The sequence below is a fragment of the Centropristis striata genome, chromosome 16 (assembly GCF_030273125.1).
Source record: "Centropristis striata isolate RG_2023a ecotype Rhode Island chromosome 16, C.striata_1.0, whole genome shotgun sequence".
NCBI classification, from domain to species: Eukaryota; Metazoa; Chordata; class Actinopteri; order Perciformes; family Serranidae; genus Centropristis; species Centropristis striata.
Window position 1 is genome coordinate 32,209,286 of NC_081532.1, and position 12,792 is coordinate 32,222,077.

General features: G+C 39.1%; 1 protein-coding gene across 1 annotated transcript in view; it reads right to left on the reverse strand.

The window, feature by feature from the left end:
- nrxn3a (neurexin 3a) overlaps positions 1–12,792 on the reverse strand; it is a 181,127-nt gene that overhangs the window by 72,141 nt on the left and 96,194 nt on the right. Inside the window, exons 6-7 of the mRNA XM_059352887.1 lie at positions 831–1,124; positions 314–461 (exon numbers count right to left, since the gene is read on the reverse strand). Coding sequence (XP_059208870.1) covers positions 314–461; positions 831–1,124 — 442 coding nt within the window. The remainder of the gene's footprint in view (positions 1–313; positions 462–830; positions 1,125–12,792) is intronic.

Sequence of the window (12,792 nt, forward strand, 5' to 3'; positions counted from 1 at the left end):
TGCTGTCCAAAAATCTGCTGCATAATTTTCCTAATACTATCCCAAAACTGATGTAACTTTGGGCTGCTCCAAAAAATATGGTGTTGATTTGCCTCCCCATCCCCAAAACCCTCCCAACACGTGTGGTCTGATGAAGATAGATATGTCTTCATTTTAGGACTGCATAATGCCCTTTTTATACAATTATGGAAGTTATTAGTAAATAAATACAATTTAAAAAATATTTAGTAAAATCTTGTACTGAAGTGCTTTTAAAAAAAAGTGTTTTTTTAATGTACTTTAGAACAAGAACCTCACTGATTCACCAACTGACCTGAGCGTCCATCTCTCTGGATGTCCACATGATACCAGGCGCCATCATTGACCTTCGTCTGGGTGGCCTTCACCTTGATAGTCCCTGAGCCCATGTCCAATAGAAGGTACAGACTGCCATCCAGTAGCTCTACTGCAAAGAAATCCACCTGGACAAGAACAAAAGAACACATAAACAGTGTTTGTAATCTGTGGAAAAGGCCCGATGACTGCTCCTTTGAATGGTTCCAGCTGCAACAACATTTATGCAGCTACAACAACAGGGCAGATACTAGGTTAGATGTAGTTTTGATTATCAATGAATGAGTCTTTATTTTTCTTTTGCCTGTAGGTACCAGGCAATATGAAGGTTCTCAGTCATGCAGGTCATAGGATAAGTATCAAGTAAATGCAACTGGATTTGCTGTTTTGCAAGTCAGGGTTCATCAGTCCTTCCAAACAGCAAGTGTAGTTATCTATTATTTGCAGACATAATCAGGATAGCATTTCATAAAGCAGAGTTGAAATTATGAACTGACCTTGGTGTTCTTCTGGCTGCGGGCAGCGTCTTTGCGCTCCTGAGGTTTGCCGTGGGTGAAGAGGATGAGGCCGTTGGGCTCGGTTGTGCGGAAATCGAAAGAAATGGATCCCATCCGTTTGGTGTTCCACTTTGGGAGGCTGATGTAGGCCTCTGGAGTCTCGAAAGAAATGGGGTCCAGAGTGGCGACATTCTCACACTTGTAGGACACGTCACCCTGGATCTTCATCTTCGGGTCCACAATGCGAGCCAGACGGGACAACTCGAGGCGGATGTCATTATTCTTATACACCACCTGTGAGAGGGCAAGAAGAGCATCACAATTATTATTTTAAAGATGGATGTTTACTCTTGTGACATAACAAAGTACCTCTGCTTACACTTACAATGATATGAGTAACAACAATGGTTAATACACCAACTTTTTTTCTCATCAAACCAGAGGGCTCTACTACGAAGCAAGATTTGTGTGTTTGCAAGGTATGAGAGTTTTCTATATCCCAGAGGTGGTTCTCTTTTAACTTGATCACCATGGAAACCTAATGGTTCTGGGCTATATTTGTAGGTAGTTTGCCGTTTCCCATAAAATACTGTAATATACCATAAATAGCATTGAATTCTGGGAGTTGTGGTCGAATCAACAGCGGTGAGGCTGAGAAAATACGGAAAGCTACTGTATTTCTAGAGGAGACATTCAGCCAACTCTGGTCTTTCCTTTCTTGGAACATCCATTTTAATCCTGCATTTCTTGAGCAAATCACAGGGTAAGTTGAACTATTATTTGTTAGATGATGTTTGCAGTGTCAGTATTTTACTGTCAAATCAAGGAGATACAGGATTGTACTGTAATTCAGTATGTGGTTTTATCAAAGTAACATACTGTAAAGTAAATAACAGTAAGGGAACTGTACAATTAACAGTAGAATGCTGGCAACCCTGCTGCCAGTATTCTACTGTTAATTTACAAGACAATTGTTTACAGTGTACAATATTTCACAAGGAAGGAAAAATGTTCCCGCTGACCTCAGTGAAGCAGGAGGATTTTAAAGTTCTGTTGTTTCTGGTTCATCTCTGAATTCAGTCATGGTTCTGTTGGTTGGAAGTTTTTGCTGCATGCTACCTGTAAGCTTTCTTTTCGTTCAGTGTGGTGTAAACAGGGACAATTTAGTGTTTTCCAGATGTATGTTGCGACACCCATCCTGAAACTGCTCTAATCCCAGACAAACGTCTCTGAGTATGTGATTTAGACGGTGGCTGCAGAGCAAACAACAGCTGTGTTGGCAATCAAAGCTGAGAAGGGAACTTGTGGACCGACTCATGTGCTTGCAACTTTTATTAATCCTCTCATGTTGCCCAAACAAAACAAGATCTATTGCTTGATGCAAAATGTTGAAATGTGATTCAACACTTAGACAGATGCTTACTTTTAAACTTCTCTACATACCACTGTTCTTTAGTGACTCAGCACCTATATAATGCAGATAAAGCCATATATTAAAATAAGTTTTCCTGGAAACTTTTTGTAGTGTTGCTAGTAAAAAACACAAAAAACATATTTTGCCAATAAGTCCACTTTTTTACGCTTATTAGTAGATGTTAGATTTTTTTCAATGCCTCAATAATATATGTATATGTTTATATGTCTGCAACTTCTCATAAACTCTCGCCCAGCAAACATTAATTCATTAATTATTAAAAAAATGACTGACCCTTTGTCACATGGAATAAATGTTGAGTTGCAATAACAGCAAATTAAAACTGGAGCAGACACATATCAACTGCTATGTTAACGCTTTTTGTCATTCCAGCGAGCTGAGACGGGACTGATTAGGTACTGGGCAAAGGCGGGTCTCAGGCTTACACATTCAAACGCCAACATATACACAGACATGTATACAGCAGTTGTGCTGTATTTCTTTTCTTTCATCTCTGTCTTCCTGTCCTGTCCACCTTTGTCATACTGTATGTGTGTTTTATACGTTTCGGATGGGTTGATGGCAAATCTCGTTGTACTAGTACTTGTTACTCTGTGCAATGACAATAAAGGCTTCTGATCTGATCAGGAGAATATCAGAGGAGAAAGATTTCCATATATATATATATATATAGTGTCAGTGTACTCTGAAATTAATGCACATTTGCAACATTTAAAATTCTTAATTAAGCATGATAGTGTTTTGAAAGTAAAAAAAAAAGATTCAAAATCACATTTTATGTTGGACTAAAGGACTAAAAAAAGACACAAAATGACACAAAATGACAAAAAAAGACACCAAAAAGGCCTACTTGTATAATTCTGAAATGTACATTATTTTCCAGTTTTGGTTAAGCTTACCTTTTTTTATTTACCTCTGGCAGTTCACCACTTACCTTTGTACCCTTTCAAGCTGTTCATTTGACTTGAACTGCTTGAATTTCAATAAAAAAACGGAAAAATTGGGGTGTTCTAAAACTTTTGACCAGTAGTGTGTATATATATATATATATATATATATATATATATATATATATATATATATATATATATATATATATATATATATATATATATATATATATATATATATATATATATATATATATATATATATATATATACATATATATATATATTATTTAGTACCTAACATGTGGGTAAGTGATGGATGGCTTATCTAAATTGGTCAATTCTTTTCTCAAACATGTGATAGCATTGCTAATATGTAATAAAAAAAGAGCAATATGTGGTTGCAGTGTATCAGCCTCCATCTTCTCCTCTCCTCCACTGAATTAACCCCACAGACAAAGCACAGATCTGTCTGAGCTGCATTCATACTCAGATATCCTGTTTCTATCCCTCGTCACAAAGCCGGCTTGTAACAGACACAGTCCTGTATGAGCAACCAGCCTGTCAAAGATGGAAAACAAATGAATGAAAACACTAAGTGGCCAATCTTTTATCACAGCCGCCCCAAATGCTATCAATAACAACGGGAGGACAGAGTCACAGAGGGGGATGTGTGTGTAAATTGAAATCTGCTCAAGTGGAAAATTGAAGGCCTTTTTTTTCTCTAATTCTTTTCGGCACATACATACACAAAGCAAACACACCCTCTCCTCCTTTTCACACTCTTTCATATTAATGTATCTGCTCCTGCTCCTTGCCCAGGGTTCTGTCTGAAAATGCAGCAATGGCTGAGTGGGTAGATTGAGGGGCCTGGCTGAGATTATCGATAATCCACCAGCAGATTTGACAGTAAATCAACTCATCCCTTAAGGTGCTTGGGGACTGGATGGAAAATTGTCTTTTCCTCTGCTTCTTTCTCCTCTCACTCTCGTTCTTTGTTGCCTTTCATTCTCTTTTGTTACATCCATCCTCCTCTTGCTCCCTCCATCATCTATATCATTCCCCCACAACTCTGCAAGAAGCAGCCGTTGCTTCTCCTATTCTGACTGCACATAAATACCCTAAGCCTCTCCAGCAGCTCCATTGCACTCATCCAAAATAAAGCCTAAATAAAAATGGGATGCAAGTAATAGTATAAGAATGTTATCATATAGTATAGTATAGTATAGTATAGTATATATATATATATATAGTATAGTATGGTACAGCGACTGTAGTTTTGTATTGTATAGTGTAGTGTAGTATAGTATACTGCAAAATAGTATAGTTTAGTATAGTATAGTATAGTATAGTATAGTATATGACAGCATAGTGTAGTACAGTATATTATAGTATAATATATTATTATAGAGTGTAGTATAGTATAGTATATTATAATATAGTATAGTTAAACTATACATATTGAACTCAATCCAACTTGTCAATCAATCCATGCACACATAATTAACAATCTGTAGTATACATATATATATATATATATATATATATATATATATATATATATATATATATATATATATATATATATATATATATATGTATATGTGTGTATATATATATATGTGTGTGTGTGTGTGTGTGTGTGTGTGTGTGTGTGGGTATATATATATATATGTATATATATATGTATATATATGTATATATATGTAATAAATTAAAAATAATTATAAAATATAATTTAATTGAATTGAATTAATTAATAATATAAATACATAATCATTTTTTAAAAATTAAAAAAATACAAAAAAAGGAAATTTAAAAAAAGTTTAAAAGATTTATGGAAAAATTTGGAACAAATTGATATTGATTCAAGTTCAGATGTTTTTATTTGTAAATTAGTTTTACAGTTCGATTGTTTAGTATTTATTTGTGCATTGTTTAACACCATACATTTTCATCTCATCATACAGATGCCTACATTTTCATGTGTAGATGATGTAAATGCATGGTGCTTTTATTTTGTTGACATCATTTTTTTATAAGCATTACTGTCACCAAAAAGAAAATAGTCACTTTTGTGGGAAATGACCATAAGGATTTGCTGCATTAACACGAATACACACGGCATTTGATGTGGTTACTGTCCACATTTGCCCCTGTTACATGCTTTCTAATAAAAGAGAGCATAAATTATATGAAATGTTGCTCTAGACGTGGAGGGGAAGGCAGGAGTGGCTGGGAGGTGGAGGTAGAACGGTGGGTATAGCTGACAATTTGACAAGTCACTTTCAGGCACCTGCCACCTCTGAACAATAATAGCAAAAGGGCCTTTCAACATGCAAAGGGAGCTTTATCAGCACGCTGCAGACACAGGCTGCAGGTTAACATGAGAATGAAGCATTAGCAGAGACTGATAGCAGGCTGAGGGATGCCCAACACACAATCCACATCAACACGCACACAGAGCATACATACATGCACACACACAAGGACATGTGTGTGTTGGTGTGTGTGTGTGTGAGTGAGTGAGAGTTAGAATAACAGAAAGCAATTGAAAATGTTTGACAATGGCCAGAAGATAGAAATCCATCACTGCATTATCTCCTCAACCAGGCCTCCACGATCCACACACACACATACACACATACACACACAATCACACACACACACACACACAGACACACACACACACACAGTCTTATCAGCGTGTTAGAATGAGCAATGTAACACAATATGACTCTGGCTTGAAATGAGGTTTTTTAAGCTTGCCAGCCAATAGTCGCTACCAGATTCTAATGCCACTACTCACTCAGAACTTCCTCAAGATCAAATCAAACTTGTTCAGCCCCACAGAATACAAAATGTATTTTTAGAGCCTAACAAGCAGAGGTAATCTACTATATATATGATGCCCATTGCATTTTGATATTTCTTCTGTGGAAGGGGGGATTTTCACATGGCCCAAAAGCCATAATTATTTGACAAATTTGCTTTTATTATGAGTATTTAGGTGTGAAGTTTATATACAACTAATTTACAATGGTGTGTGTGTGTGTGTGTGTGTGTGTCTGTCTGTCTGTGTGTGTGTCTGTGTGTGTGTGTGTGTGTGTCTGTCTGTCTGTCTGTCTGTCTGTCTGTCTGTCTGTCTGTCTGTCTGTGTGTGTGTGTGTGTGTGTGTGTGTGTCTGTGTGTCTGTCTGTGTGTCTGTCTGTCTGTCTGTCTGTCTGTCTGTCTATCTGTCTGTGTTTCTATGTGTGTGTGTGTGTGTGTGTGTGTGTGTGTGTGTGTGTGTGTGTGTGTGTGTGTATGTGTGTGTGTGTGTGTGTGTGGCTGTGTAGGCACTGTGGGACACAAACATTTATCATGCCGAGATATCTGTCTTGCCCATTAATCCCACTGACAGAGTATAGTTTGTGTGTGTGTGTGTGTGTGTATGTGTTTGTGTGTGTGCGCGCTGCATGTATGGCTATGTAGAAATCGGCCATGTAACAGAGGATTGTCCAAATTCCATAAACAAACCAGGGAAGGCATCTACTGCATCTATACCACAGACTCTGACAACATGCAGGCCCTTATTTGCAACTACAATATATTTAAATCAAACAGAGTTGAAGGCTGGTAACAGGCAAACAAACTAGACTACAATATCATATAGTATCCATTTTTGGTGTAAATATGTAGACACACATGCCATGAGCGGTTTTCCTGTATTGTAGTAAAATCAGTCACATGGTCTTGCCATGAGACGCTCCATGGAGCTTTTTGCTAGATCAGAGCTTCTGCAGTGTGTGGTCTTGTCCACAGGGTGGCATCATTTACTCTTCCAGAAAAAAAACATGAGCTGGAGTCAGTTTAGTGAAATATGTGAAGGCTCCTCTTACTGAGGCAACGGCACTTTTATACACTGACTGATTAGATAAAGACAAGCTGTAACTTGGTGAGGTGTAAAGACATGTCAGTGAGCGGTGTGCATGGTTGGAAAAAGTTGGCCCTGGCAATTTTGTCTGGACTAGTTCATGATTCCTCTCTTACCTCCTGTTCGTTTGGTTTGGTTGCATGTACTGCATATGAGGGAAGAATTAGGTACAAGAGGCCAAATGCTTAGTGGGTATACTGTCGCTATTCTGCAATGCTAAGATGCTAATGACAGAAAGCGATAGAGGAGTTATGACAAGGAGGTAACGTCACAAACTGTGAACCGCAGAAGGGCAGCCTTCTGTTTGTTTTTTTCTAATCTTTATTGAAACAGTGCCTGACAATTATGCATGGAAGTTGTTTTTTTTCAACCCAAACCCTGATTTTTTTTCCCCTAACCATAACCAATTCATTTTGGTACCTAAAGGTAACCAAGTAGTTTTTGTTTGAACTCACAAAGCTAAGCATGTGTTTAAACTATGGTTTAGAATCATAGAATTCAGTGTTTTGCAGAAACGTAAAAGGCCAAATTTATTCTGGCAACTGGGTGGACAAGCAGCTCAGTTGCAAGGATCTTAAAACCTTATATTAGCGAAATTAAATGTTTGCAAAACTATGCGATGGTGTTGGTGTGGAGACAAATTTAGTGGAGCAAAATGTTCAATGGCTACATGGTGGTGTGGTGATCGGCATGTCAAATTGTAAAATGAAACACTTTTTATGGTACATTGTAAAAAAATATAGCAATTAATAACATATAACAAAAAGAGGTTACAATTGCTGAAAAAACAAATAGTTGAATAAAAAGAACAATATTTGCATTTGGATGTATAACCAAAGAAAAGTGTTTTAAATTAAGGGGGAAAAGAATCAGACGCACGAAACTGAGAACAGCAGTCAGTGCTGCTTTGCTCATCCTCAATGTTCAGTCTGTGAACTCGTTCTTTTTGTTTCTTTGTTGGTTACAGTAACACTGGTGCAGCCAGAAGGCTCCATGTGAGTGGTTGATGGAGGTGTAATGACAATGACAATTATAGCAATTATGTGTTATTGTAGGCCATTACGTTTTTTTTTTCTTGTAGGTTTTGAGATGTAGGCTTTCTCTGTAATTGCTGGCTTATAAAAGGCATAATAATCATGGGCCAGGCAGCCACAGGGGCTACCAGGGGCGACCAGTACCATGGTAACAAAACATTTATCCATAATGCTGCTCAGTAGATGGCGAGGACAAGAGCAATGGCAGCCGGCAAATTAGCCTTAATGGCAGGGATTGGAGGATGAGAGGGTGCTGGACAGCAGACGGAGGGAGAGGTGGGTGGTGCTGCAGATGTGTGGGTGGGTGGGTGGGCCTGTGGTGAGGAAGTGGGCAGAATGTGTGTGTGACTTTATGAGGGAGAGGTATGTTGACAAGCTTTCAGACAGTAGGTGCTTTCTGATCACCTAGTACTTCTCTGAGAAGTGGACAGCACTGGGTATTCAGACATAATAACATTTCAGACTGCAGGGAGCAAAAAAAAGCTTAGATACAAGGTAACTGTTAAACTGAGAGGGGAAGCACTGAACGTTTCATCAGTTAGCTGCAAGCTGACAAGCAATAGTACCCATTGTTCATTGGAGGATCCGCCATTTTTGTTTATTTTACCTCAGAAGTGTTAAGGTAGACAATGGTGTACAACAGTCGGGTTTATGGGACCTGACATTGTTTCATGCACCATCATAATTATTAAGGATAACAATCGTAATCCGTAGCCAAGTGGCTGTAGGTGCACTATGATGTTTTTCACCAGTTCTTTCCATTTTGATCAATCTTTTGCAGTTCTTATTGCATTAAACTGTATTTGAGAGCCAGTTCTTTCTAGGACTTACTCTTTCTCGTTTTCCAGGTACTCTGCCATGTGATATAGTATGACCCAAGTTGAATTTATCACCATGACGAGTGATGTGTCCAAACCATCTCGGTTTTCTTTGTTTGATGGTGGACAGTATGGTTATGTGGTTTCCACTTTTCTCCACAATTTCATCTTTTAAGATCTTTCTAAAGCACATCATTTCAACTGCATTCACTCGTCTTTCAGTATCTTCATCCAATGTCCATGCTTCACAACCATATGTCATCGTTGATATCACAAATTCTTTGTCTTGGTTGAGATAGCTTTACATTTTCAAATGGGATTCAGCTTGATCAATGCCACTGTAGTTATTTGAATACGACATTTCACTTCTTTGACTGAGTACATGTGTGCTGATTTGACTTCCGAGATCTTTAAAGGCCTCTACTTGTTCAAGAGCTTGGTTTGAAACAACTGTTGGTTGTTGGAGCTTGATATTTTTCTCAGCAGTAACCATGATTTAACTTTTCCCAGTATTAATCTCCATCCCATATTTTGAAATTGTATCTCCCACTCGCCGTGTCAAATCTCTCATAGGATAACAATAACCAACATATATATCACATGATGATCAGAAAACAATGTGTACAATATCATTTAACTGATTTTTCTTGAACATGAAACCAGGAGTAGGGAGTAGGGGAGTAAGTTGTAGTCGATGATGGTTGAGTCTTTTCTCTCTATCTCTCTCTCTCTCTCTCTCTCTCTCTCTCTCTCTCTCTCTCTCTCTCTCTCTCTCTCCTTGCGGTGCTGTCTCTGTCTTTCTGGCATGATGGAGCTCTTTTCCATGATGTTGCAGTTGTTTGATGAGATGTGGAAAGACGTGTGATCTTCCTTGAGTGGGAATATAGGATCTGCTTGGGAAGATGTGTGTTGAACATGCGGATGATCTGGCCTGTCCATTAGAGTTGCTACTGGAGATTTGTGGTAATGATGCTGATCATGTTGCTTTTGTCCAGAACAATGGTGTTTGTGCATCTTCCCTCCCACCTTGCCCTCAGAATCTTGTAACAAGGATCTTTCATGGTATTGTTCCAGGCCTCTCAGGTGCACAATGGTCGTGGTCCATGTTTCGGCTCCATACAGCAGGCTGGAGAGGACAAAGGCTCTGTAGACCGGGAGTTTTGTTTTGCCCCGTAGGTTCTGGTCCTCAGAGACTCTTTTTCTAAGTGTGGCAAAGGCTCCAATGTGGTACTGCTTCTTTTCATGGCATATTTTCTGGAGTTGGTGTGCTGTGAATATTATCGTTACTGTACCTCTGGATGGGCTGAAGCCACACTGTGCTTCTTAGAGTACTGTGATCACAGTCGGTTTGCAATTGAGCAAGTATTTTGCCTGTTGTTGAGTGGAGCGAGCTTCCCCCTTTAGTCTCTACATTCAGCCTTGTCCACCTTCTTGATCACTATCTCTGAAATCTGAGGGAAGTTCTTCTTTTTCCCAGACCCTTTGCCCTTTTTCTTCTTTTTCCTAGACTTTGAGGAATGACGCTTGAATGTGGCACAGGACCTCTGCACCAACATCCCTTAAGATCTCAACTAAGATCCCATCTGAACTGGCGGTCTTGGTGTTTGTTTTTTAGACTCCTAGTGGTATCTTGTACTTGACTTGTACCTATTTCATGGAGGGAAGTTCCCCCATGTCTTCTCTGATATGTTTCTGAGGAATGTGGGTGGTAATATTGGGTTTGCTTGTGCTGTGACTGTTGAGGAGTTCACCTTCCATCAGGTGTTAATGGATTTGTCAACAGCTTCTACCTGTTGTAAAGGTTTCAGGTTTGTTGAAGCCCAAGAGTAAACACAACTGGAGAAAAAAGTCTGGTCTCAATGCCAGCTTTGTTTAGGTCACAGGTAAAGTAATGCATATGGACTCAGACTGACATAGGTCTCGCAGGATCCCAGTCAAGATGAGCCCTGATTTCTGTAATAATTAACATTTTATCTTCTTGGGCTGGGCCTGCTCCGTACAGAAACAGGACTTACACGCAACGCAACAGAGTTCAATTGGCCAGTTACCAATGACAACAGCTGTTCACATTGGCTATCTGAGCTATTCAAATATAACACTGTCCTTTGACAACAGGGGGTTTAAGCCACAGTAGCTTGGACCATACATGAAATAAAATCCTCTGGTGACCAGGACTCTACCAGTCTCTGGATTGAGCCACCATTTTTCTGCCATACAAAAAAAAAAAAAAAAACAGCTTTTATTTGAAATTCATGAATTCATATGTGACATATGCTGGAACACTGTTATCATATCCCTGCGGTGCTAGATTTTCAGATAACTGAATTCATAAAACAACAATGGAACTTTATCAGCTTCAAATCGTTGTTCAGACTTGTGATGCCTGAATGCCTGTTCTTGTCTTTTATAACTTGGGGTATTTCAGGTACTCTCTCAACTCTGATTTACCGAGTTTTGTGATGGACGGAAACATTTACTTGTTGCTAATGTAATGCTAACTGCTAAAAGACTGCTAACTGTGGCTGCAGTCAGTTAGCTCAGTTAGCCGTGCTGCTAACACAAGAGCTCTGGACAGCTGGCAGGAGATTTTCAACTGAAGCCAGGTGATCGGTCACAAGGTTCAGCAGCCTCTAGGGACATTCTGTCAGAGGCGAAAAAGACAAAAGAGGGAGTTGATGGAGAAAGTTAAGAAGAAAAAAGGAGAGTCACTAGGCAAGATGCAAACAGACAAAAGTTCCTCTCTGACAGGCTACAAGACTGCAAATCAGATGCCGCATTGTCAAGGAGTTTTTGATCATAATTTATGTAATCCTAAGAAATGGACATTTTCAGTCGTTCATATTTCTGACAGTGGTGTATAAGAATTTCACTCAAAATCTAAATTGGTAAAGAAATCGCAAGAAATACAGATTCTACGAGTGTATCTCCTATTTATGTGACACCACCCTTTATGCTTGATAGCTTTGTGTGTCACGATCGAGGAGGAAATAATAGCCTCAAACCTAATGTGCACGCTTGAGTGTGCACGTCTGTGTTTGTGGGTGTGTGTGGGTGTGTGTGTGTGTGTGTGTGTGTGTGTGTGTGTGTGTCCATATGTGTGTGAGAGGTCGGTTGTACAAGGGACTGCAAACCTGCCCAGCATGGCACAGAGCAGGAAGTAGGCCAGAGGGGGATTAAATGGCTAGTGCGCCACTTCCTCCCTCTCCCTTCAGCCCATATGATGCTGTGTACTCGTCTGTGTGTGTGTGTGTGTGTGTGTGTATGTGTGTATTTTGTTTTCGACCCGTGGCAGCAGCCAGGTCCCTGCTGCCGTGCCATGGAGCCCCTGGCTGCAGTCAATAGCCTGAAAGCCACACAGACCTCTACACACACCAGCCTGCTGGGTCATGACTCAGAGCCTCTTATCCAACTTTCTTTTTAGTTAAAGTATCATCTCATGTTTTATCCTTGAAATGAACTGCAGTGCAAACGCTGTTAAGCAACATTAATTGCTATTATGTGAACCAGTAAAAGATGAGATACATTAGAATTATTGCTAAAAACAGCATCAGTCCAAAAAATATAAACATTTAAACCCAATCGATTTCTTAATTTTCTTTTCTATCATTATTTTATTAAAAAGACTAGTCTTGTGGTGATGTGTCTGTGCAACTGACATGTGTGGAGCTAAAGCTTTCATGCACACACACACACACACACACACACACACACACACACACACGCACGCATCTGCATGGCTGAATTAAATTTAAACCACAAAAATCCAGATTTTAAGGAATTCTGAATTTTACTCAAGCTGGAGATCATGGAGAACATGGTCTAAAGGTCTAAAATGTATACATTTTTAAGTTTTAAATTTAAGGTTACTA